Source organism: Alexandromys fortis, unplaced genomic scaffold (genome assembly GCF_014885135.2).
Source record: "Alexandromys fortis isolate MF-2015 unplaced genomic scaffold, M_Fortis_MF-2015_v1.1 scaffold_99, whole genome shotgun sequence".
NCBI classification, from domain to species: Eukaryota; Metazoa; Chordata; class Mammalia; order Rodentia; family Cricetidae; genus Alexandromys; species Alexandromys fortis.
Window position 1 is genome coordinate 6,742,208 of NW_026067982.1, and position 21,387 is coordinate 6,763,594.

At 51.2% G+C, this 21,387-nt stretch overlaps 1 protein-coding gene across 1 annotated transcript in view; it reads left to right on the forward strand.

The window, feature by feature from the left end:
* The window catches only part of Adamts2 (ADAM metallopeptidase with thrombospondin type 1 motif 2), a 197,592-nt gene that overhangs the window by 171,787 nt on the left and 4,418 nt on the right, over positions 1-21,387 (forward strand). The window contains exons 10-21 of the mRNA XM_050158608.1: positions 90-203; positions 1,807-1,952; positions 3,927-4,102; positions 6,968-7,101; positions 7,781-7,904; positions 8,813-8,893; positions 9,427-9,593; positions 10,139-10,298; positions 12,680-12,812; positions 13,474-13,681; positions 15,863-15,992; positions 16,875-16,964. Coding sequence (XP_050014565.1) covers positions 90-203; positions 1,807-1,952; positions 3,927-4,102; positions 6,968-7,101; positions 7,781-7,904; positions 8,813-8,893; positions 9,427-9,593; positions 10,139-10,298; positions 12,680-12,812; positions 13,474-13,681; positions 15,863-15,992; positions 16,875-16,964 — 1,663 coding nt within the window. The remainder of the gene's footprint in view (positions 1-89; positions 204-1,806; positions 1,953-3,926; positions 4,103-6,967; positions 7,102-7,780; positions 7,905-8,812; positions 8,894-9,426; positions 9,594-10,138; positions 10,299-12,679; positions 12,813-13,473; positions 13,682-15,862; positions 15,993-16,874; positions 16,965-21,387) is intronic.

Here is a 21,387-nt window from a genome sequence, read left to right on the forward strand (position 1 = left end):
TTATAGTATGGGGTTGAGGGGGTGGCATTCTAGGTAGCCTGCTAAAGGGGGGGGGGGTAGCCTGATAAACTGAGGGCATTCTCTTCCAGTTCCGGACCTTTGACCCCTGCAAACAGCTGTGGTGCAGTCACCCTGACAACCCTTACTTTTGCAAGACAAAGAAGGGTCCCCCACTCGACGGGACTATGTGTGCGCCTGGCAAGGTGAGTCAGAACTACACAGCCCTGAGTGTCACTGTGTGGGTGAATTCCTCTTCTCCCTTGTGATAGGGACATGGATCCATTTAGTGAGGGCCATGACTTAAGGAACTCCTCGCAGCCCCACCTCCCCACACCACCACACTGGGAATTAAGGCTTTAGTTAGCACATGAGTTTGAGGGGACACAAACATCAAGCCCACAGTGTCCCTCCTGGCCTGTGAGTTCTATTTCCTTCACCAGCTGATGGGAGCATGTCTGTGAGTTCCTCTCTTCCCCCACCTTGTCTAAGCGAGGGAAGCTTTGCAGGGAGAGCTGGAGTAAGCACGGCCCAGGAAAGAGATGCCAGGATCACTTGGTCACTACTGCTGGCCATGTGTCTGCTTGCCCAACTTGACAGCGTCACATGGAGTCCTTGACACGTACTCAGAGCTCTGAGAGGGAGACTCCAGAGAACGACAGCCCCTGCAGGCTTCAGGTCAGGGCTCTCCTTCTACACATGGATGCCAGGGATCAAGCTTAGGTTATCAGGCTTAGTGGCAAGTGCCTTTACTTGCTGAACCATCTTGCTGGCTCCGCATTCATAGTCTGGGGCCCCACACAGACACGAGTACACCCATGTATTCACCCTCATACTCACATGTGCAATGTGTGTGTTTTTCCACATACATGCAAATACACGCAACATGCACACACACATTCATGAATGTACATATGCTCACATATGCACATGTACAAGTAGAAAAAAATGATGATTTTCCAGTTTGGGTCATTTGTATTGTGCTGTTAATTATCTTTATTTTGAGTGATGTTTTCTTATTCTAGCCAGCAAACCATTTGTTGGATTCTGATGTTCTGAAGTACTAATCTACTGTTTTACATTTTGGAATCTTAACCTTCTCATAGGGTTTTATAAGCTTATTCCCTGGGAAGGATGAGACGATGGAATTTAGTGTTTTTTCTGCTCCAGTGTTCTGCTTCCTATGTTCTTGGTCTTCCTCCTCCATAGCCCGAGTCTACTTAGATATGTAGCTATGTCTCCAGTTCTCTGGCTCGTTGTTCTTGCTACATCTTCGTCCAGGCATGGGGGGGAGGGGGGCATTTATCCTGAAAACATGATACACCGCAGGCACAGGTGGTTCAGAGCAGGCTGGACAAGGCCCTGAAGGGTGGGCCTGGACATCCCATTCTTTTGTCACAGACCAAGTGAGGCCTATTTGACTTGAGTGCTCTGATCTTCAGGAACAGGAAGATCAGACTCTACGAGCCCCTCTTCCACCCTCAGATCAGATACTACAGCCCCTAGCCCCAGGCCTTCAGAGATGGTCTAGGGCAGCCATCACAGACACTGCTCCACTGAGGGACAAAAACCTCTTCAGCCACTCTGGTGTAGGCGATGGGTCAAGGGCGTGCCGTCTTGTCTTTGTAATTACTTTTGTTGCTTTTAATTTGGGGCACGAGGCATGTGTTACAGAAGTCAGAATACAACATGGGGGTCGTCATTTTTCTTCTTCCACCATGTGGGTCCCAGGGATGGAACTCAGGTCAGTGAGCAGCAAGGGTCTTTACCCGACGAACCATCTCATCAGCCCACCTTCCTCTCGCTTAGCATTGCTTTAAAGGTCACTGCATCTGGCTGACCCCTGACATCCTCAAACGCGACGGCAACTGGGGCGCCTGGACTCCATTCGGCTCCTGCTCGCGCACGTGTGGCACAGGTGTAAAGTTCAGGACCCGCCAGTGTGACAACCCACAGTGAGTTGACGTGACGTTGCTGAGGGTCCCAGGGCCTGATTTGTATGGCCTTGGGCGTTGCACTGCTACCTACCAAGTTCAGGGAGAGCACAAGGCAAACCTCCCTGTGTTTATTTCTCCCCGGGAGAAAGCTGGAGTGCTGAGGGAGGGCTCCTTCCCTGACTCAGAGCCCGTCACACCCTAGAAACATCAATTCTTGGTCACTACTCTGGGGCCCACAATCCACTCTAGACACAGCTTTCCTCTGCCATTCTTGGCCTAGGGAGTGGAGGATAGAAAGTGGGACAGAGATGGGGAGTTGGGGGTGCCACAAAGGAGGTTCTCATGGGTCACAGGATGCCAGCAGCCCAGACAGTGGCAGCTGGAGCCAAGCAGCTATTTTGTGGTCAGATGAGAGGCAGTGTTAGGGGCTGCCACTCATGCCCCAGTACCCAGGCTCCTTCCCTTCAGCCCTTCCCTCCTTCTCTGCCAGCTCTGTGACTGCTCACACACATGGTGGGGTCATTTGTCTATCTTGTGTTGGACTATCTGGGGATTTAATTTTGCTTTACCTGAAAATATTGTCACATTAGAATGTCTCATAAAATCATAAACTGATTGCCAGTCTCTAAGCAGGCCAGGTTCAGGATGGCTCAAAAGTCCCTGGACATATCCTGTCTGTCTGGTCTCACTAAGGCAACTAGTTAGGGTTCTTATTGCTGTGACAAAACACCACGGCCAAAAAGCAAGGTGGGGAGAGGAAAGGGCTTATTTGGCTTACACTTCCACATTGCTGTTCACCACTGAAGGAAGTCAGGACAAAAACTCAAACAGGGCAGGAACCTGGAGGCAAGAGCTGATGCAGAGGCCATCCTGGGGTGCTGCTTACTGGCTTGCTTCCCTGTCTTGCTAGGTCTGTTTTCTTATAGAACCCAGGACCACCAGCCCAGGCATGGCACCACCCACCAAGGACTGGGCCCTCCCTCATGGATCACTAATTAGGAAAATACGCTACAGCTGGGCCTCAGGGAGGCATTTCCTCAACTGAGGCTCCTTCCTCTCTGGTGACTCTAGCTTGTGTCAAGTTGACACAAAGCCAGTCAGTATAAACTCCAATTCTCTGTTCCCTGAGGCAGCTTCTCTGTTTCTGTCAGCCCCAAACACTGTCTCCCAGGGAGCCAAAAAGATCAGCAGTCACTGCTGTGGTTAGAAGGGTCACATCTTCATCAAGGTCAAGAAGAGCTGACCTGTGTCTGGCTGCCCCGTCTGTACACAGAAGCCTTCTGGAGCCCAGGCTGTCCTCCCGCACAGAGCCTGGCGGGAAGGTGGAACACTGTGGCCCCTTCAGCAGAGCTGAGGGATTTTCTCTTGCTTTGGGAAGAGAGCTAGAGCCCAGTAGAGAGCTAGAAGCACAAAAGGACCTGGTGGGGTGGAACTGTTCTCCGCACAGTGGGGAAGTTCCTAAAGCTCCTGTTTTCTAAGGTGGACGGACCCAGCCCTACACCAGCTGTCTGGTAGAGCCTCACGCATGTGCAGTTTCACAGTTTCAGGATTGTGCTGGATGTTTTCTGCTGCACGACAGCTCCAGCTCTGTGTGCCCAGGACCTAGGAGGGCATATGGGAGGCTCAACCAGCCCTGGTTATCCTGGGATTTGTAGTCCAGTGGAGCAGGCAGAATCCTAACATGCAATCACAGATCTGTGCCCATGAACAGTCCTGGGCTTCAATGCCAGAGTGAAGGTGGCATGCCCAGGAAAGAGGCTGCCTTCTCAAGAGAGCTCAGATGGGGATGGTTACTGCCAGTTCCTTCTAGTCTTGATGTCCCAAGGTCTGCCTGGCTGGAGCGGTACCCGGGTCCCAGTAGGGCTGTGTCTGTTTACTCTGCAGAGGTCCCCCTTCCATACCTGAGCCTCAAGAGTTTCCCTAAAAATGCCATCCATGGGCAGATCTTTTTCTAGAGACCCCAAGAAGGGGAATCTTTGATTTCTCTCATAGCCCAGCTAACGGGGGCCGCACCTGCTCTGGCCTGGCCTACGACTTCCAGCTCTGCAACCCCCAGGACTGCCCCAACGCCCTGGCTGACTTCCGGGAGGAGCAGTGCCGCCAGTGGGACCTGTATTTTGAGCACGGCGATGCCCAGCACCACTGGCTGCCCCATGAGCACCGGGATGGTGAGCTTCCTGGGGAGATGAGAGGGTGATTCAGCACAGGACCCCAGGTGGAGCAGGCAGGGGCATGCATTGTTTTATATACCATTGATCCTGCAGGGGGCAAGGCTGTGGTGACACTTGGTCTGGCAACATGGTACAGTGCTGGCTAGTGTGGCTGCGGGGTCCTACTCTTGAACAAGGGCTCTGGGCTGGGGGCGTGGCATCCATCCCAGGGGAACCAGAGCACTGGACACGTAGAGGTTGCTGGGTTGGAAGCTCAGAGGGTGCAGCTCCCACAGTGACCATCCAGGGAACAAGGCTAGAGTTGCACGCTGCCACAAGTGTGGGATAGAGCAGAGGCTGACCCTGCAGAGCGATCAGGTGACTTCTGATAAGTAGTTTCCTTTCTGCGGCGATGACAAAATGTCTCAACAGACACAGCTTAGGAAGGAAGGGTTTGTTCAAGTTGACAGTCCCAGGTTGCAGCCCATCGTACTGGAGACATCAAGGCCACAGGCTCCTGATGCTTTCACAGTTGAGAGCAGAGAGAGAATGGATGCCCGAAGGCAGACATGAGCTCAGCTCCTTCTCCCTTTTATAGCACCTAGCACCCAAACCCAGGGAATGGCGCTACTCGATTTCAGACTAGGTCTTCCCACATTAGTTAAAGCGAAGAAGGCAATCCCCTGTGCGCATGGCCACAGGCCAACCTAGTCTAGACCATCCCTCACTGGGATCCTCCCCAGGAAATTCAGTGCTGTGTCAAGCTGGTAATTGAAATCAACCACCACACCACCCTCTCTTACATTACTTTCCATTGCGTGTGACAGAAACTGTGAACCAAACAGGTGAAGCATTAAATGACATTTATTTTGTGTCTTACAGAACTGAAATATTAGTAACTTTAGGCAGAGGAGTGCTTGGCAATTGCACCTCCGTTTTAGTGCCCCCCATAGGATACCCAGCTCCATGAATGTTCAAGTTCCTGTATACAGGAGTGGAGTGTCTGCGCATACTACCTAGCATGCCAGAGATGCCATGAAAATGGTTGTTATTTAGTTACTTTTCTATTGCTGTGATAAAACACCATGATCAAGGTAATATTTTTTTAAAAAAATCGACTTGGCTTATGGTTTCAGAGGGCTAGAGTTCATGATGGTGGCTCGAAAGACCAGCTGAGAACTCACATCTTGGTCTATAACAATGATGCAGAGAGTGAACAAGCCCTGGGGATCCCATGAGCCCTTTGAAACCTAAAGCCCCACCTGCAGTGGCACCTCTCCCAGCAAGGCACACTTCCCACTCCTTCCCCACACCTCCTAATCCTTCCCAAACAGTTCCACCAACTGAGGCCCAAGTATTCAAACAGATGAGCCCTTCCCATTCAAAACCACCTCAGTTGTTAATGTGTATGAGTTAGAGAATAACAAAGAAATGTGCATACAAGGTTGGTACAGATGCAATCCTTTCTCAGGTAGTTCCAGTCGGTTATGGGTTGAGCCCACACATGGAGGGCGTGGTGATAAAAGGCTAGTTCTGCTTCACCTGAGACCTTCTCCCTTCCATGTGTATGAGGTACCATGAGCCTGAGGTACCAATTGGAGTCACCTGCTGTGCTTTACATGTGCTGATGCAGGGTTGAGGGGTGACAGAGCTGATGGGGCTGGAAGATACCCAACCTGGCGACCAAGTGTATCAATTGCTTCTGATAAATTCATGCAGAACAAGAAAAGTGCCAGGGGCTGGAGGTTGACTCTGAGAGGGTCTGGCTGCATTTGGTACTGGCTGCATTTGGTTGATTGAAAACGATTCTTTTCTCTCTCTTTTTTTTTAATCAGCATCATTCATTAAACAAAACAATGGGTTTCACTGTGACACTTGAATACATGTCTGTCGGGGTTGGAGAGATGGCTCAGTGGTTAAGAGCACTGATTGCTCTTCCACAGGACCTGGGTTCAATTCCAGCACCCACATGGCAGCTCACAACTGTCTGTAACTCAACTTCCAGGGGACCTGACACCCATGGCAAAACACCAATGCATATAAAATAAAAAACAACATAAATATTTATAAAAAAAAAAAGAGTACATGTCTGTCACATTTTGATCATGTTGTCCCTCAATTATCTTCTCACCACACTAAACACAAGAGAAAATGTAATACTTGTTTTTCTGAGGCAGGCTTAATTTGTTTACTATGATAAATCCCGTTATACCCAGCTTCCTGAAGACAATGTAATTGTCTTCTTTCCTCCATCCAAATAAAGCTCCATGTGTACACACCACATTTCCCTGGTCCGCTCCTCTGTCCATAGATTCCTAAGCTGGTCCCATACCTTGGCTCTTGTGAACAACTCACATGTGCAGGTGTCTCTAATGGTGTGCTGACTTAGACTCCTTTGGATGTGTTCCCACGAGTGGTGCAGCACAGCACATGGGGATCATAGGTTTAGTTTTCCGAGGTACCGACCACACTGATTTCCACAGAGGCTGCACGCATTTACATCCCCACCCACAGTGAGGGAGGGCTCTGAAGAAGGCTCTTGCGATGGAGACTGGGCAAAGAGCACTTTGCCTCTGCAGAGTCGAAGATCTCCATCAGGCAGGGCTGTAAAGATGGAGGATGTGGGGTATATACACATCCTGGCGGGATCTCTTGGGCAATCTCTTCCTAAGGCTTGCTAGCACCAGAGTCAAAGTCTCAGAAGCCGAAAAGGTAGGAAGGAGGTTGCCATCACCTGTCCCTCTGTGTGTGTGTCCTCCCAGAGCACAGATTTCAGGGACTGGGAGTGGGGCAGATGAGCTCTGAGAACACTGGGCCTTTTCTTTCTGGTGTGATGCTCTTTTGAGAAGGCTCCAGCCTCACACCCTGCTTCTCTCCTTCCAGCCAAGGAGAGATGCCACCTCTATTGTGAATCCAAGGAGACAGGGGAGGTGGTGTCCATGAAGCGCATGGTGCATGATGGGACACGCTGCTCCTACAAGGACGCCTTCAGCCTCTGTGTGCGTGGAGACTGCAGGGTGAGTGCCATGAGGCAGTGTGGACCAAGGCTCTTGATCTGCTCAGGATCCACTGCCTAGGGAATGGTGCTGCCCATGGTGGACTGGGCTTTCCTACATCGATTAACACACAAGAAAGTCTTCCACGACACACTTTCTGGTTCTGGTGCCCAGACACACAGGTGATGAGTCCAGTAGAATGTGGCATCTGGGCTCAGACTAAGCTCTCCATGCTTACAAGGCAAGCCTCAGCATCTCCGGGATGTTTCAAGGAGTGAGCAGGATGTAGGAACAATGTCAAGAACACCTTTTGTTAGGTTCTGACTCTTGACGATTCCACCGCCTCATTGTTGTTCCATTGGAACAAAGCAGCCTAAGCTTTGGGTGAAACCCCTCAGGGCCACCTTGGGGTGTGCTAGGTGGGTGCTCTTGGCGAAGGGCAGTGTGGAGGGGCTAAGGGCAGAGATGCTGCAATAGGATAGGTTCTGTGCTCTACACGAACTGAGGCAGGGAGAGGGCACATGGCACATCATGGCCACGTGGGGTCTGCCTCTCTCCAAAGTCCTTCATCCCCCATGTCAGGAGCTGCTAAGAAGAGGTATACAAATTCAGCTGTGGGAGGGATCAGGTACTATGGGGGATGGGGGGACGCAGGCAAGGGTGTGGTCTTAAAGGTCCCCTGCCCTCTTTTGCCCTGCAGAAGGTGGGCTGTGATGGGGTAATTGGCTCCCGCAAGCAGGAGGACAAGTGTGGCGTGTGTGGAGGTGACAACACCCACTGTAAAGTGGTGAAAGGCACGTTCACGAGGTCCCCCAGGAAGCAAGGTGAGGAGCCCCATCTTCTGCCCTATGGTGGGAAGTCAACAGTGCCCTGTGGGGCTAGACCTCCACATGCCCACACCCCTGGAGGCTCTGTATAAATCCGTGACTGTTTGGGGCTTGGGGCTGTGAGGGTCAGGGGAAAGGGAACCCGATTGGGGATCCTGACTCTGAGCCACAATAGATATGGAGGATGGGGAACAGGGCCTGGGTTACAGGTGGACTTCAGAAGCATGAAGTCAAGGGCCCACAAAGGTCAGTCCCCCTCAGCCCTCCCTCCAGGATTCCCAGCCGCATGACATTGGCTTCCTCCCTCTCTCCTGCCCGCAAATGGCTACCATCAGGACTTCCCTGAATCTAGCATATGGGGAACACCCACAAGCCTCATCCAAAACACAACAGCCTGGTACTGATGCTGGGCTTCTATATGACCCAGCCCTATGGGTTGACCCACAGCAGCTAACTGCATCTGTAGCTTGTCAGTCTGACTCTGACATGGAGCAACATCTCTTTGGTTTTCTTATTAAAGGCCTCAGAGCAAACATGTAGGCTCTGGTGAGGTACCGTGAGCCAGGAATGGTCTCTCAGGTCAGATGCTCAGCACTGGCTGGCCTTGCCACCCCCACACATGGGATTCTAACGTAGTTTGCAGATGTGGGGACTGAGGTGCAGATAGGCCACGTGGCTTGCCTGGGGCCTCCCTTCTACATAGGGCATCTTAGACTCCCAGCATGACAGGGAGCTAGATTCCCACCTGGTTGTTCAGTGGAGGAGATTTCTAGTTGACCCTTCTCCTACCAAGTGCAATTGGGAGTATCTATGGTGGAGTTGCCTTGGAGGGGAGGCCTCTCCTGGGGCGTGTGCCTTGGAGTGGCTTCCTGTCTTCTCATCTGGCTTCCTTTCTACCCCTAAAGAGTACATCAAGATGTTTGAGATCCCCGCTGGAGCCAGACACCTGCTCATCCAGGAGGCCGACACCACCAGCCACCATCTGTGTGAGTCAGAGCCCAAATGTCTCAACAGCTGTGAGACCCCATTCTTCCAGGAGTCAGGGTACCAAAGGTCAGAGCAGAGTACCCAGGCTCAAAGGCTTGGGTTGTGTGGCCAGGTCCTGAGATCAACAGCCCCTGATGGACAGACGTGCATCAGCCCTAGTCCACCTGGCCCAGTCCACTTCCTGGGCTTTCATACATGCATCTTCTTGGGGAGGTCAGAGCTTGAGATCAGAGGGCTTCTCTGACAGCAGCTGCAACCCTGTGTCCCAGACAGGCCATGCTCCTGCAGTTTGCAGAAGCGTGGAAGACCACCCTGTCCAGGGGGCACTGGACCCATGCAGAGGTTAGCCTGGTCTTGGTAGAGCAATCAAGAGCAGGGTGTGACTCCCAAAGCAAGTTGAGCTACTATTGGCAAGGACAGACCACCTAGTGGCAGCTATCGGTGAGGGGGCAGCTGGGAAAAACCCTGTGACCCCCTCCCCATTAGCAGCAGCACGCTGGAGTGCCTGTGTGCTCCCTTTTACCGTTCTCAGCTGTCAAGAACTTGGAGACAGGCAAGTTCATCTTAAATGAAGAGAATCACTTGGACCCCAATTCTAGAACCTTCATCGCCATGGGTGTGGAGTGGGAATACAGGAATGAAGATGAGAGGGAAACGCTGCAGACCATGGGCCCGCTCCATGGAACCATCACAGTCCTGGTGAGTGCTGTGCCAGCCCATGGGTGCACGTGGCCCCAGGAAAAGACGGGAGCTCTAGGATACCCACGCTTCCTCTACGTTCTTCAGGCTTTGCTCTATCAGCCTCTTTCCCTCCAAGTCAGCCACGAGTGGGCATGGGCCCGCACCCCAAGGACTGGGATTAAAGGCATGCACCACCAACGCCTAGCTAATTTAAATTTTTTTAAATGTTGTAACCGGCAGACTGTGAGGGCCTAGCTCTATATATATTCTCCTTAGTGGCTGTCATACAAAAGTGCTTTGGCTGCACCTAAACTACAGCCAGGACTCACTGCCACCATCAGGATCACTAGACAGTGGCACCGCATCCAATAGCCAGGGAAAAGGTTCAAATTTTAAACTCCAAGTGCCGTTGTAAAGTTGAAAAACCTTTCAAGATGACCATCATACGTCAGGGACTGTCTGTCTGCCCTGGTTGTCTGTCTGCCTGATGCCTCTGAGTTGGCTATAGAGGAAGGATGAAAAGCTGGGCATTCATTCTCATGACCATGTTGGGGTGGGCCCAGGTTATCCCCGAAGGAGACTCTCGGATCTCACTGACGTACAAATACATGATCCATGAGGACTCGCTCAATGTCGATGACAACAACGTCCTGGAAGACGACTCTGTGCGCCATGAGTGGGCCCTGAAAAAGTGGTCTCCCTGCTCCAAGCCCTGCGGTGGAGGTGAGGGGGGTTCTCACTGCTGGGGCTCTTGGGCTTGATCAGAGGTGGGCACCCCTGGGTTGAGACTCACTGTGAGCCTAGAGGAGGCTGGGGCTGCTTGAATAGGCTTTCGAGTGAAGTTTCCTGGGCCAACAGCGCCCTCATGATGACAGCTCTGAGGCCAGGGAGTTTGTCCTGACAAATATGAAGGATGCGGGGGAGCGACACAGCAGTGACCTCCATTGGAGAGATCAAAGGCTTAGCCTAGGCTGGGAAAGGTCTGTGAGTTGGGAAGGGAAAGTGGTTGGGGCATCAGAATGGCCTGTAGGGTGTAGTTCACATCACAGACAGCATCAGAAGGCAGAGAGCAAGGCAGCCCCGTGAGAGGCTGTGAGTGGATCAAGCAGCAGTACTAGCAAGACTCCAGAAGCACTGGGGACACTTCTGGGGAGCCCCCTAAGTCTATTCAGAAAAACACCACAAACCTGATCCGTCTAGAGTTGGGGACTGGGAGAGATAAAGAGAAAGAGTCTCCGCTGACCTCAAAGAATTAGAAGTGGCGGGGGAACCTCATCCTGAGCAATGATACTCTCAGCTTTCTGGTCTGCCTCGATGGTGCACCATCTCCACACCCACTCCACCTGGATCTCACCAGCAGGCCCTTCTGATTCTGGCTGCAGTTGTCAAGGCTCTATCTGCACCATCATCCTGTTGACCTTTGGGAATCCACTCTAGGTCCCAGAATGACCTTCTAATGAATCAGGGCTGGAGATACAGATATGTGGTTAACATACTTGCCTTGCAAGATGAGTAGCAGAGTTCAGATTACAGAAACTGTGTACAAGTGGGATGGGCATGAAAGCTCTCCTATAATTCCAGCCTTGGAAGGCAAGAGATTAGGGAATCCCCAGGGCAAGCTGGTTATTGATACTAACTACAGTGGCAAGCTCTAGATTTGATTGTCAGGTCCTGGGTCAATCAATAAAATGGAAGAGGAATCAGGGATGATCCTCAAACATCGTCTGCGGGCCTCCACAGAGTGCACACATGCACACACACACACACACACACACACACACATGCTCACACATACATATGAAAAACTAAAATAAAGGCATGAGCCAGACCCTCCCCTGTCCTGTGTTGTGACACCTCCAGTAGCCCCCTCCTTTTGTAAGACCAAAGCCAAAATTCTCCCTGTGGCCTCTGAGGCCCTGGCAAGCATCTGGGCACACTCATGTTCTATGCCTTACCTCCCCATCTTGGCCATACCAGCTTCGGGTGTAGTATTTGATTTCCGTCATTGTAATGAACCCCTGAGATAAACAACTTATAAAAAGAAAACTGTGTTTCCACTCACAATTTTGGAGGCTTCATCCCATGGTTAGTGGATCCCATTGCTCTGAGCTGTGTCCAGACAGCAGATCATAGCAGGAACAGATAGACAGCAGAAGGAGCAGCTCTCCACCTTACCTGCCTAGCCTAGCAGGTAAGAGAGGGAAGAAAGGGCTGGGTTCCCAGTCTCCGCTTTGGAGACCACATCCTCAGTGATCTCTTAGGCCCCACCCCCTTCAGATAGCCCTGCGGGATGGAGGCCAGGCTTTTCACATCCTTGCCTGGTCCACAGCAAATGCTTGTCCTGAACACACATTGCTTCTCTGGGGGAGATCTGTGCGATCTCACTGTCCCCTCCACCCCATTTCACGGGTCAGCACCCCTTAATCCTCTGCTTCCCAAGAGGCCTTTGGATGGCCAGTCTAGGGCAGGCTGCCTGGATGTGCTTAGATTCTCTTGTAGACTCACTAGATACTATGGAAATTCAGGTTCTGTTATTCTCTGTCCTGGGGTGGGGTGCCGTGCATTGGAGGAGGCTGAGCGGTACTCCCAGCCTCTAGCCACTAGATATCCCAGATATTTCCCATTAATCTCCAGTACCCACATGGAGAAAGACTGTAGGAGTCAGTGACAACAAGGAGCCACGCAGACCAGGTGTCCTGTGTTGGTTGATCAGACCCCAAGATAGAGCAAATGGCTCAGTGATGGAGGGGAACCATCAAGAGAGCCTGCATTCTTGCCCTCCCTTTGATGGGGTCAAAGGTGAGTTCCTACAGAGATCTCCCCAAGGCGCCTGCCTCGCTCTCTAAGTCATTTTAAGGGCAAGGAGGAATAGAGCATGGTGGCCCAAACCTGTCGTCTTAGCCCTTGGAGGACCGAAGCAGAGAGATTACAAGTTTGAGGGAAATCGGGACAAAGAATGAATTCAATGCTAGCCTGGACTATAGAAAGAAGAAAGCAGAGGCCAGAGGAGAATGGGGCCAATACTGCTGGTGGAGGCCCAGCCTCTCCAGCCCCCTTCGGGGTCCCACTGCCCCATTGAGCCCCTTCAAGTTCTCTATCTTCAGGGTCCCAGTTCACCAAGTATGGCTGCCGCAGGAGGCTGGACAGCAAGATGGTGCACCGAGCCTTCTGCAGTGCCCTGGCCAAGCCCAAAGCCATCCGTCGAGCTTGCAACCCTCAGGAGTGCTCCCAGCCTGTGTGAGTCCTGGAAGAGGGCCAGTGGGGGAGGGGGTGAGTGAAACTGGGCCTATCGGAAGCCCTGGGCCTGGTATCTCTTGGTGTGTTAGGATTTTTACCCACCACACCATGGTTTAAAGGTGCAGGCCCACCCACTTCTGACCCACTAAATGGAAGCTCCACATGCATCTCATAAAAGACAAAAACTGTTAACACTTAGGTGGGGAAACTGAGGCCCAGAGGTCCTGGGCTGGCTTTCAATGCTGCCCGAGATGTTTCTAAGCAACAGTGCTGATTCTCAGACCCTCGGACTGGCAGGATGTATTTCTGAGCCCAGGTCAGTGAAGGTGGCTGGATAGAGAAGTAGGGACAGGGGCCCAGGGAGGGTTCATAACGCCCTCAGACGATGAGACTGTGGTCAAGATAAGGACCCTGAGGGAACAGACAGGTGGCAGAACCCTTTAGGCCACTAATCCCATGAGAGCCTCTTGGATTCTGATAGGCAGGGGCGTATCTGAGGCTTAGCTTCCTCTCCTCGTAAGCCTGCACACATGGCAGGTGCTTTTATGAACGGAGGGAGAGCCTCAGTTCCCAGAGGGAATGGGCTGACATCTCTGCTCTTACTGCCCACCTGGGCCACAGCCAGACTGTTTCCCTGACCACTTGCCACTCCACCCGGCAGGTGGGTCACCGGTGAGTGGGAGCCTTGCAGTCAGAGCTGTGGGCGAAGCGGCATGCAGGTGCGCTCCGTACGCTGTATTCAGCCCCTGCACAACAACACCACCCGCTCTGTGCACACCAAACACTGCAACGACCACCGTCCTGAGACCCGTAGGGCCTGCAACCGTGAGCTCTGCCCTGGGCGGTGGCGGGCTGGGTCCTGGTCCCAGGTAAGCTGTTCTCTTGACCCCATGTCCTTGACCCCAAACTGAGCTTGGAAACGTCTGAGCTAGACAGCCATACCATTGATATAACTCCTGTCCCCCAGGCCACAGCCCAGGTTTGAGAACACCAGTAAGAGCCATAGCATGGAAGTCCAGGTCTTCCATCAGGGAACCAGCTACATAGTGATGGAGTGATGGACCTCAGATCCCAGGAGAACAGGGAGCAGATATTTACCGTGCATAAATTGCACTGCTGGTTTAAACTACCTAGTTGAGCTGATAAAGCCTGCCCCAAGGCCATAAGCATGCAGAAGCTTTATTATTATTATTTTTTATTTTTATCACATAGAACTTTCCATGAGTTAGGCCCCCAGAAATTGCACAAGAGTCATTCCTCAAAACAGGCTGTTGCTTGGGAATGGGAGGAGCTTGAGAATCCCAAGTCTGCTGAATTACTCTTCCCCATATTCACGGTAAGGGTGCAGGGCTGGGTTAAATGAGTCACAGTGCCAGTGGGGTATGAGTGGACTTCTGGTTCCTCCCCAGGGACATGAAGTGTGGGTGGGGAGCTAGAGGGTACTGGAGCCTTGTGTTAGAGGAGGGATTGCCAAAGGCTCCAGGACTGGATCAGAGACATTGCAGGAGCCCCAGCCTACTACAGGTTTTCCTGGGCCTTCAGCATCCTTTAGCGAGTGAAGTGTGTTAAACCATTTTTCATTAGCATAATGAGGTGCTTGAGCGCTTTCTGTGGAGAAGGTTTGTGGGCAGACATGCTTTATAGTCTCTCCTTATAATGGCATTGCTTTCCTCCGTCGTCTAGATTATCCTACCTCTGCTTTGAAGCTGGCATACAAAGTGAAGGGTTTTATTATGGCGTCTTCACACACGTGTTCTAATTCGCTTCCCTTTCCCATTACCCTCTCCCCCCTTTTTCCTGTCCCCAAGTAGTACCCCTCAAGAGTGTCATGATCTTCACACACACAGAGAGAGAGAGAGAGAGAGAGAGAGAGAGAGAGAGAGAGAGAGAGAGATCCATATATGGGGAGAAACAGGATTTGTCCTTCTGATCCCAGATTATTTTACTTAATCGAATAGGATCTCTAACTGTATCCATTTTCTAGCAAGTGCCATGATTTCTTATTTCCTTATGGCTGAATAAAATTCCATCACGCGGGATCTGGTGGTTAAAGCACTTGCTGTGCAAGCACAGAGACTGGGGTCTGGATTCCCCAGCACTCATGTAAATGCCTGCTAAGCATAGCAGCCGGCGGGTAGTTCCGGAGCTCAGAGTCAGAGATGCAATCCCAGGAGCAAGCTTGCTAACTAGATTAGCTGTGTCCGTAAACTCAGAGTTCGGATGAGAAACCCTGACTCGATGAATAAGGTGGTGGTGGTAGGGGGTCAAGAAGACTCTGAATGCCAGCCTCAGACCTCCACATATACACACATGTGCACCTGCCTATCATATATGCACCCACGCATACAAACACTTACATATGTGTATCTCTCTCTCTCTCTCTCTCTCTCTCCATCTCTCTCTCTGCATCTCTTGATGGACAGGTAGGCTGGATCCATTTCCTGGCTAGTGCAGATACCTCTGTAGTATGTTGACTTAGAATCCTTTGGGTCTAGATGCAGGAGCAAGGGGCCAAATAGCAATTCTGTTTTTACTTTCCTGGGGACTCACTCTCCATAGGGATTTATGGCAGTGTAGAGGGTTGCAAGCTACTGTATAAAGAGGCTTCTTTAGTTCATGGTTTTGAAGGGTTTAGGCCATGGTGCTGGCATTATCAACTTTGTCCTTATGAGGGAGGACCTCATGACATATGGCACCATGATGGGCTGCATGGGAGAATGACCCCATGGAGAAGCAGGCAGCCAAGGTCCAAACAGGTCAGGAAAAGCCCCCACTAGGTTTTGCTCCCCTTCCCATTACCACCACAGTGGGGACAGAGCTGCCAACACACATGTCTGGAATGACATGCTCAGATTATATCCAAACTGTGGGAGGAAGGGAGGACCCAAGGTGCTGGTGTCACAGTAGCCCTGAGGAATGGGCATATGCATTCTAGGAGAGCCCCCAAGGGACAAGACCCACACCATCTCCCATGGGTCACCAGTCACACAGCCGGGGAGCATGAGGCCCAGTATGGGAGGTAACCCTGAGTGATGGTTCTGTACCTACAGTGTTCGGTAACCTGTGGCAACGGCACCCAGGAGCGACCAGTCCTCTGCCGCACTGCAGATGATAATTTCGGTGTCTGCCGGGAGGAACGGCCCGAGACAGCAAGGATCTGCAGGCTTGCACCCTGTCCCCGTAAGCCCTGTGCCACCCCTGGCCCCCAGCATGCAACAGCCTAGGAGAGGGGAAGTGGGGGCCTGGTGCAGTCAAATTCTACTCTTCTTCCAAAATGGCTGGGCTTGTCATGGGTTCATGGGTGAACTTGAACTTGAAAGCCCCGCCAGAGCTGAGACTTTCCCTAGAAATAAATAGTATGGGGGGGGGCAGTTGACACATGAGTGTCCTTGGACAGGTCCTGATGTGCACAGAAGAGAAGTCTCAGCCCATCCCTGCCTTCATGGCATGTTGTTACAGCACTAAACTCCAGTGCCCCACAGTGAACCACAGCACAGCAGGAGTGTGGCCTATGCAATAGAGATGCCAATGTAGGAAGGGGATGCCCATGTGAGTAGAGGGTGCCCTGTGTTCTTTGATAACAGCAGCCAAGAACACTGCAGATGTCTGGTTCAGTATCACGTGTGTTTCAAAATCTTGATCCACATCGCAGCTCAAGGCTAGAACCCCATCTCCACTATTCTCTTCTTCTACAGAGGACAGAGTGCAAGAAGTCCTGGTAGGGGTGGCAGGATTTGTCATCCTCGCCATGTTTCTCCAGTGACAGGTTAGAGTGACAAGGAACCCCGGAAGTAAGGTGGGGTAAAGAAGGTGAAGGAGCCAGACATGAATTAGTAGGTGGATGGGCCCAAAGTGGGTAATTGCAGAGGCATTGCTGGGTCCCAGGACGCAGACAGGCAGGAGACTAGACCAGTTTATCCAGGAACGGGAACCATGCCTCCCTATTGCCCTGGGCCCCAGGATGCCCAAGGCAAGCTGCATTGCTGTGGATGCTGTGGTGGTGATCGTGGTTGTGGTCCTTTATGGTGCCCTGGCAGCTGCAGCCTCCTCTTTTCCTTCCAGGAAACATCTCGGATCCATCCAAGAAGAGCTACGTGGTTCAGTGGCTGTCCCGGCCTGACCCTGACTCACCCATCCGGAAGATCTCGTCAAGTAACCGACCCGTTTATAACTCTGCCTCTGCCCTCCAGTGCATGCCCTGCGCCTTGTGGAGCTTGCCTTGGGCTCCCCTCCTCTCTCTCTATGGAAAGCTTCCCTGACTCCTGCTGAGCGCTCTCTGGGTGAATCTGTTTCCGCTGGGCCTGTGTGCTCAGCCTGCTCCTTCTGAGCTTGTCCGGCTTGGTGGCGGCGAGCGAGGGCCAGCCTCAAGGAGGCCTGGTCTGGGGACACTGGCCTCTTGTAGGGGGCCAGGACCTGGTTTTGCGATGGCTTGAAAAGGGGCAAAGATCTGTTGTGGTGCCGGAGGGGCCTGAGGCCACTGTGCGAGTGTGAGCACCTCGCCATGGCGACTGCCTCATTGGGCCACATCCCTCCAGGCTGAAGCTGCGGGTCAACTCCAAGGGGAAGCCAGCCCCATCCCCTTTCAGACGCCACCACCATTGAGGTGAGGCCACAGGGGTCTCTACGGTGTGCGTTTTTTTTTTTTTTTTTTTGCATCTCCTGTGCCGGGGTGACAGACCCCAAGTTTCCTGCGGTGTCAGGGGCTTCCCGGCTGCTGCTGCTGCCACTGCTGCTGTTGCCCTTCGCTGAGTGTGTCCTTTCTGACTTGTGAAACTATGGCCTGCTTCCGTCCGGCCTTTGCACCCATCCTACATGGCCCTCGGCCCCCCACCCCCCTGTCCTCTCATATGGAGGAGGAGGCAGGGAGACAGGTCCCTGAAATGGGACGTCATGGACACACCACCACTTCCATTCTCGGTCCATTTGCTCCAATGGCCTTTTTCTTGTTGTGTGCATATGACCCGTTCAGAGGATTGAAAGTGAGATTGATTGATTGACGACTGACTGATTGACAGATATGGATGTGCCTCACCTACCAGTGTGAACAACTACAGAATACCTCAATTTTTATTGCTTTTTTGCTTAGAAACACTATGTAGAAGATGCCTTAAAGTTGAAAGCTAACAGAATTGGCTGCTGACTCCAGCCTCAGGTGGGGGGTGTGATCCGGGTAGGAGGCAGGCACTGAAGATCTGGGGGGACCCCACCCATTCTGCCCACCTTTTGCCAAGGGTAAAGTTTCTAAGTCCAGATGGCCTTGCTTCCTCTCTGAACCATCCGCGTGTGAAGGGTCTTAGCAGGCCCTCCATCTATCTCTGACAAAAGGGGTCCTCCTCTGACACCCACCTGGCCAGTTGGCGTGGACTGTTTAGCGGAGACTCCTACAAGGAGCTCTCACAGCGCGGCCTTACACCCAGAGGGTGACACACCTGGGTCCTTAGCCGTGACCAATGTAGCACTCCCAACTGACAGTCCTACCAGCCCCACCTGGCCCCAGCCACCTTCATCTGTTAATAACTCTAATTCCTGCTGGACCACGCAGCCAAGCCTCCTCCTACTTCCCTTGGCACTAATTACTGTTATGTAAATAATTGGTGTGTAACTGCAAATTAATCCTCTCACGACTGTTAACTTCCAACTTTGACGAGGCAATGTGAGTGACCTGTGTGGTTGCAGATGGTGCAACTCGGTCCTGGGCATTTGCCTCCCGTCTGTACGCACTTTGGTTTATCAGGGATATTTTATTAGTATTTTGTATGTACTTAATGACGTATTATGTAGGTTTCGTTGTCGTCATTGCTTTTCTGGGTTTTTTTTCTTTCTTTTTCTTCCTTTCCATGAGACATTAGTGTGTGCCAAAGTGACTGTGAAAATGACCTTTTATTCTTACTAATGATGGAAAGACCTCTTGTCATGCATCCCACAAATAAACTCAATAAAAGTTCAGTTCAACTGGGAGCTTGGGTTTGGTCAGCTGGCGGCTTGTTCTTTTCACCTTCCTGGCAGGCAGCGCTGAGGTGCCATGCGGCACCATCCAGTAGCACTAATCACCTGGTTTCTGGCTCCAGTGACTTCGTGGCCCCCCACCCCACCCCCCTGCCCAACATAGATGTTTAGGGCCCATCTTTCACTAACACACATACCAAAGAATTTTTCAAAGTAGGTCTGTTGCACTCCATCTTGAACTGTCGGTGCAGAGTACCTTACAGAGATGTCTAGTTTTTCTGCTCCTTGGTGCTGCCTGGGTTGGTTTCTTCTTTTCTTGGGGTCAGAGCAAAAATGTGGGGTACGGGTTATGTCTCCAGAGTCACTGTCAGGCCCTTGCCCTGCCTTGAGATATTTATTCATCAAGAGTAGATTCTTCTCAACCAAAGGATGGAAGAGGGGTGTGGTCTTGGGAAAGTTGGTTTAGGAGAAGCAGGGCAGTGGGTTTTTTTTAATATTTATTTATTTATTATGTATACAATATTCTGTCTGTGTGTATGTCTGCATGCCAGAAGAGGGCACCAGACCTCATTACAGATGGTTGTGAGCCACCATGTGGTTGCCGGGAATTGAACTCAGGACCTTTGGAAGAGCAGGCAATGCTCTTAACCACTGAGCCATCTCTCCAGCCCCAGGGCAGTGGTTTTGTGTGTTTGTATGTGTGTGTGTGTATGTGTGTGTATGTGCATCCCTGCCTGCCTGTACTGCCTAAGTTTTGCTCTTAATAGCCACAGGGCCTGTGTCCTCTCACCCACCAACCACAACCAGGCAGTGGGTCAGAGTTCAGCAGGGACCTCCTCACCTGAGGTCTGTTTTGTCCGGTGGGTGGGACTCCTGCTCCACGTTCCTCAGTGCTGGGGAGCAGTAAGGTCAGGAGGTAATGAGAAAGAACAACAGGAGATGGCCCAGCATCTAGGAAATAGGATTGGCAGCCCAGGCTCTCGGCTCCAGAAATGTCACAAGAGCTGTGCTTGGGTCTGCTGCCCATAGCTCTGCTTGTTAATCAAAGGAATCATAGCTGAAGAGAAACGGGAGCCCCAGGATAGTCGTGTTGACAACTCTGTGTCCCTCAGTCCATCTCTCCAGAAATGAGTCATGACTAGCTGCCCTCTAAGGGAACCCAGGGGGCCACCTGCACAGGGCACATCTAAGATCCGTGATGGAGGGGAAGGTGCCGCTCATTTTATAAATGAGTTTCATGAGGTTTTGATGATGAAATGGGTGCGTGAGCCCACCACTAATTTGCCATGATGTATTTGCTCCCACCAAGTGACCCCTCCTGTTTCTCTTTACCCTTTATGACATCGGGGAGAAATTCTTGCTTTGTGCCTTTCCCAACATCTGTCACACTTTACTTTCCCTCTAACTCAGAGTTCTGTGCAGGCCTATGCTGCTAGAGATTGGTGATTTTTAAAAGTGACTTTGCCTTTTCTCTGTATTCACATTTGAGGCTAGCCATGGCACGTGTCTTCTATGAATGAATGACACTAGGATCAATTTCCTCCTAAAATAAATGATAACTTTTAAAGGGCATTCAAGAAAACTACTAACAGGAAGCAATCAGTAATCCAGATGGAATTCATATGCCACCAAGACTCTGGAAAGGGCACACAGGTCTCCCATCCAAGCACTAACCAGGATTGGCCATGCTTAGCTTCTAAGATGACTTTATGAACAATGTGTACATTCTCAATGGTTTAGCATCATTGCTTAGAAGTCAATAGTTTTGGTCACCCATGGTGGTGCATGCTTTTAATCCCAGCACTTTGAAGGCAGAGGAAGGTGGATCTCTGTGAGTTCAAGGTCAGCCTGATCAACACAGTGAAAGCCTATCTTAAAAAAAAAAATCCAAGAGTTCTTGCTATTTAGTTGCCCCTGGGAATGGAATGGAAGATCAAATATCATAAGAATTAAAATTATCTTGGCAGCCTCGGGACACACAGCTCAGCCTGCAGGAAGTGTAATTGACAGCTTCTCTATCTAGGAGAGCTGTCTGGTCAGCAGAATTGTTTAAAAAGACACACCGCTGGAGTGCTTTCAATAAGGGTGGTAACCACCCCTTGATCGTGCAGATGGCTACATCCTGGAACAAAATGGTCTAGTATTTACATATGATGTGTGCATCCCCCCAAACACCTTGCCCCCCCATTTTATATAATTCCCAATACAATGTAGCAGGCACACATAGCTGTTTTACTGTGTTGTTTTTTGGAATAATGACCATAAAGGAGCCTGCTTAATATGGTGTTTTTCCCAAATCCTGTCCATGGTTAACTGGATCCAAGAATGTAGAACCTGTGGGCACAGAGGGCTGACTGATATGTTTTTCTTGGTTGTTATTAGTACACCAAGCTTTTAACCCACGGCTTTTTTGATTCACTTATGGGTTTGTTTAAAACTTGAAGTTTTGCCGGGCGGTGGCGCACGCCTTTAATCCCAGTACTCGGGAGGCAGAGGCAGGAGGATCTCTGGGAGTTCGAAGCCAGCCTGGTCTACAAGAGCTAGTTCCAGGGCAGGAACCAAAAGCTACCAAAAGCTATGGAGAAACCCTGTCTTGAAAAGCCAAAAAAAAAAAAAAAAAAAAAAAAAA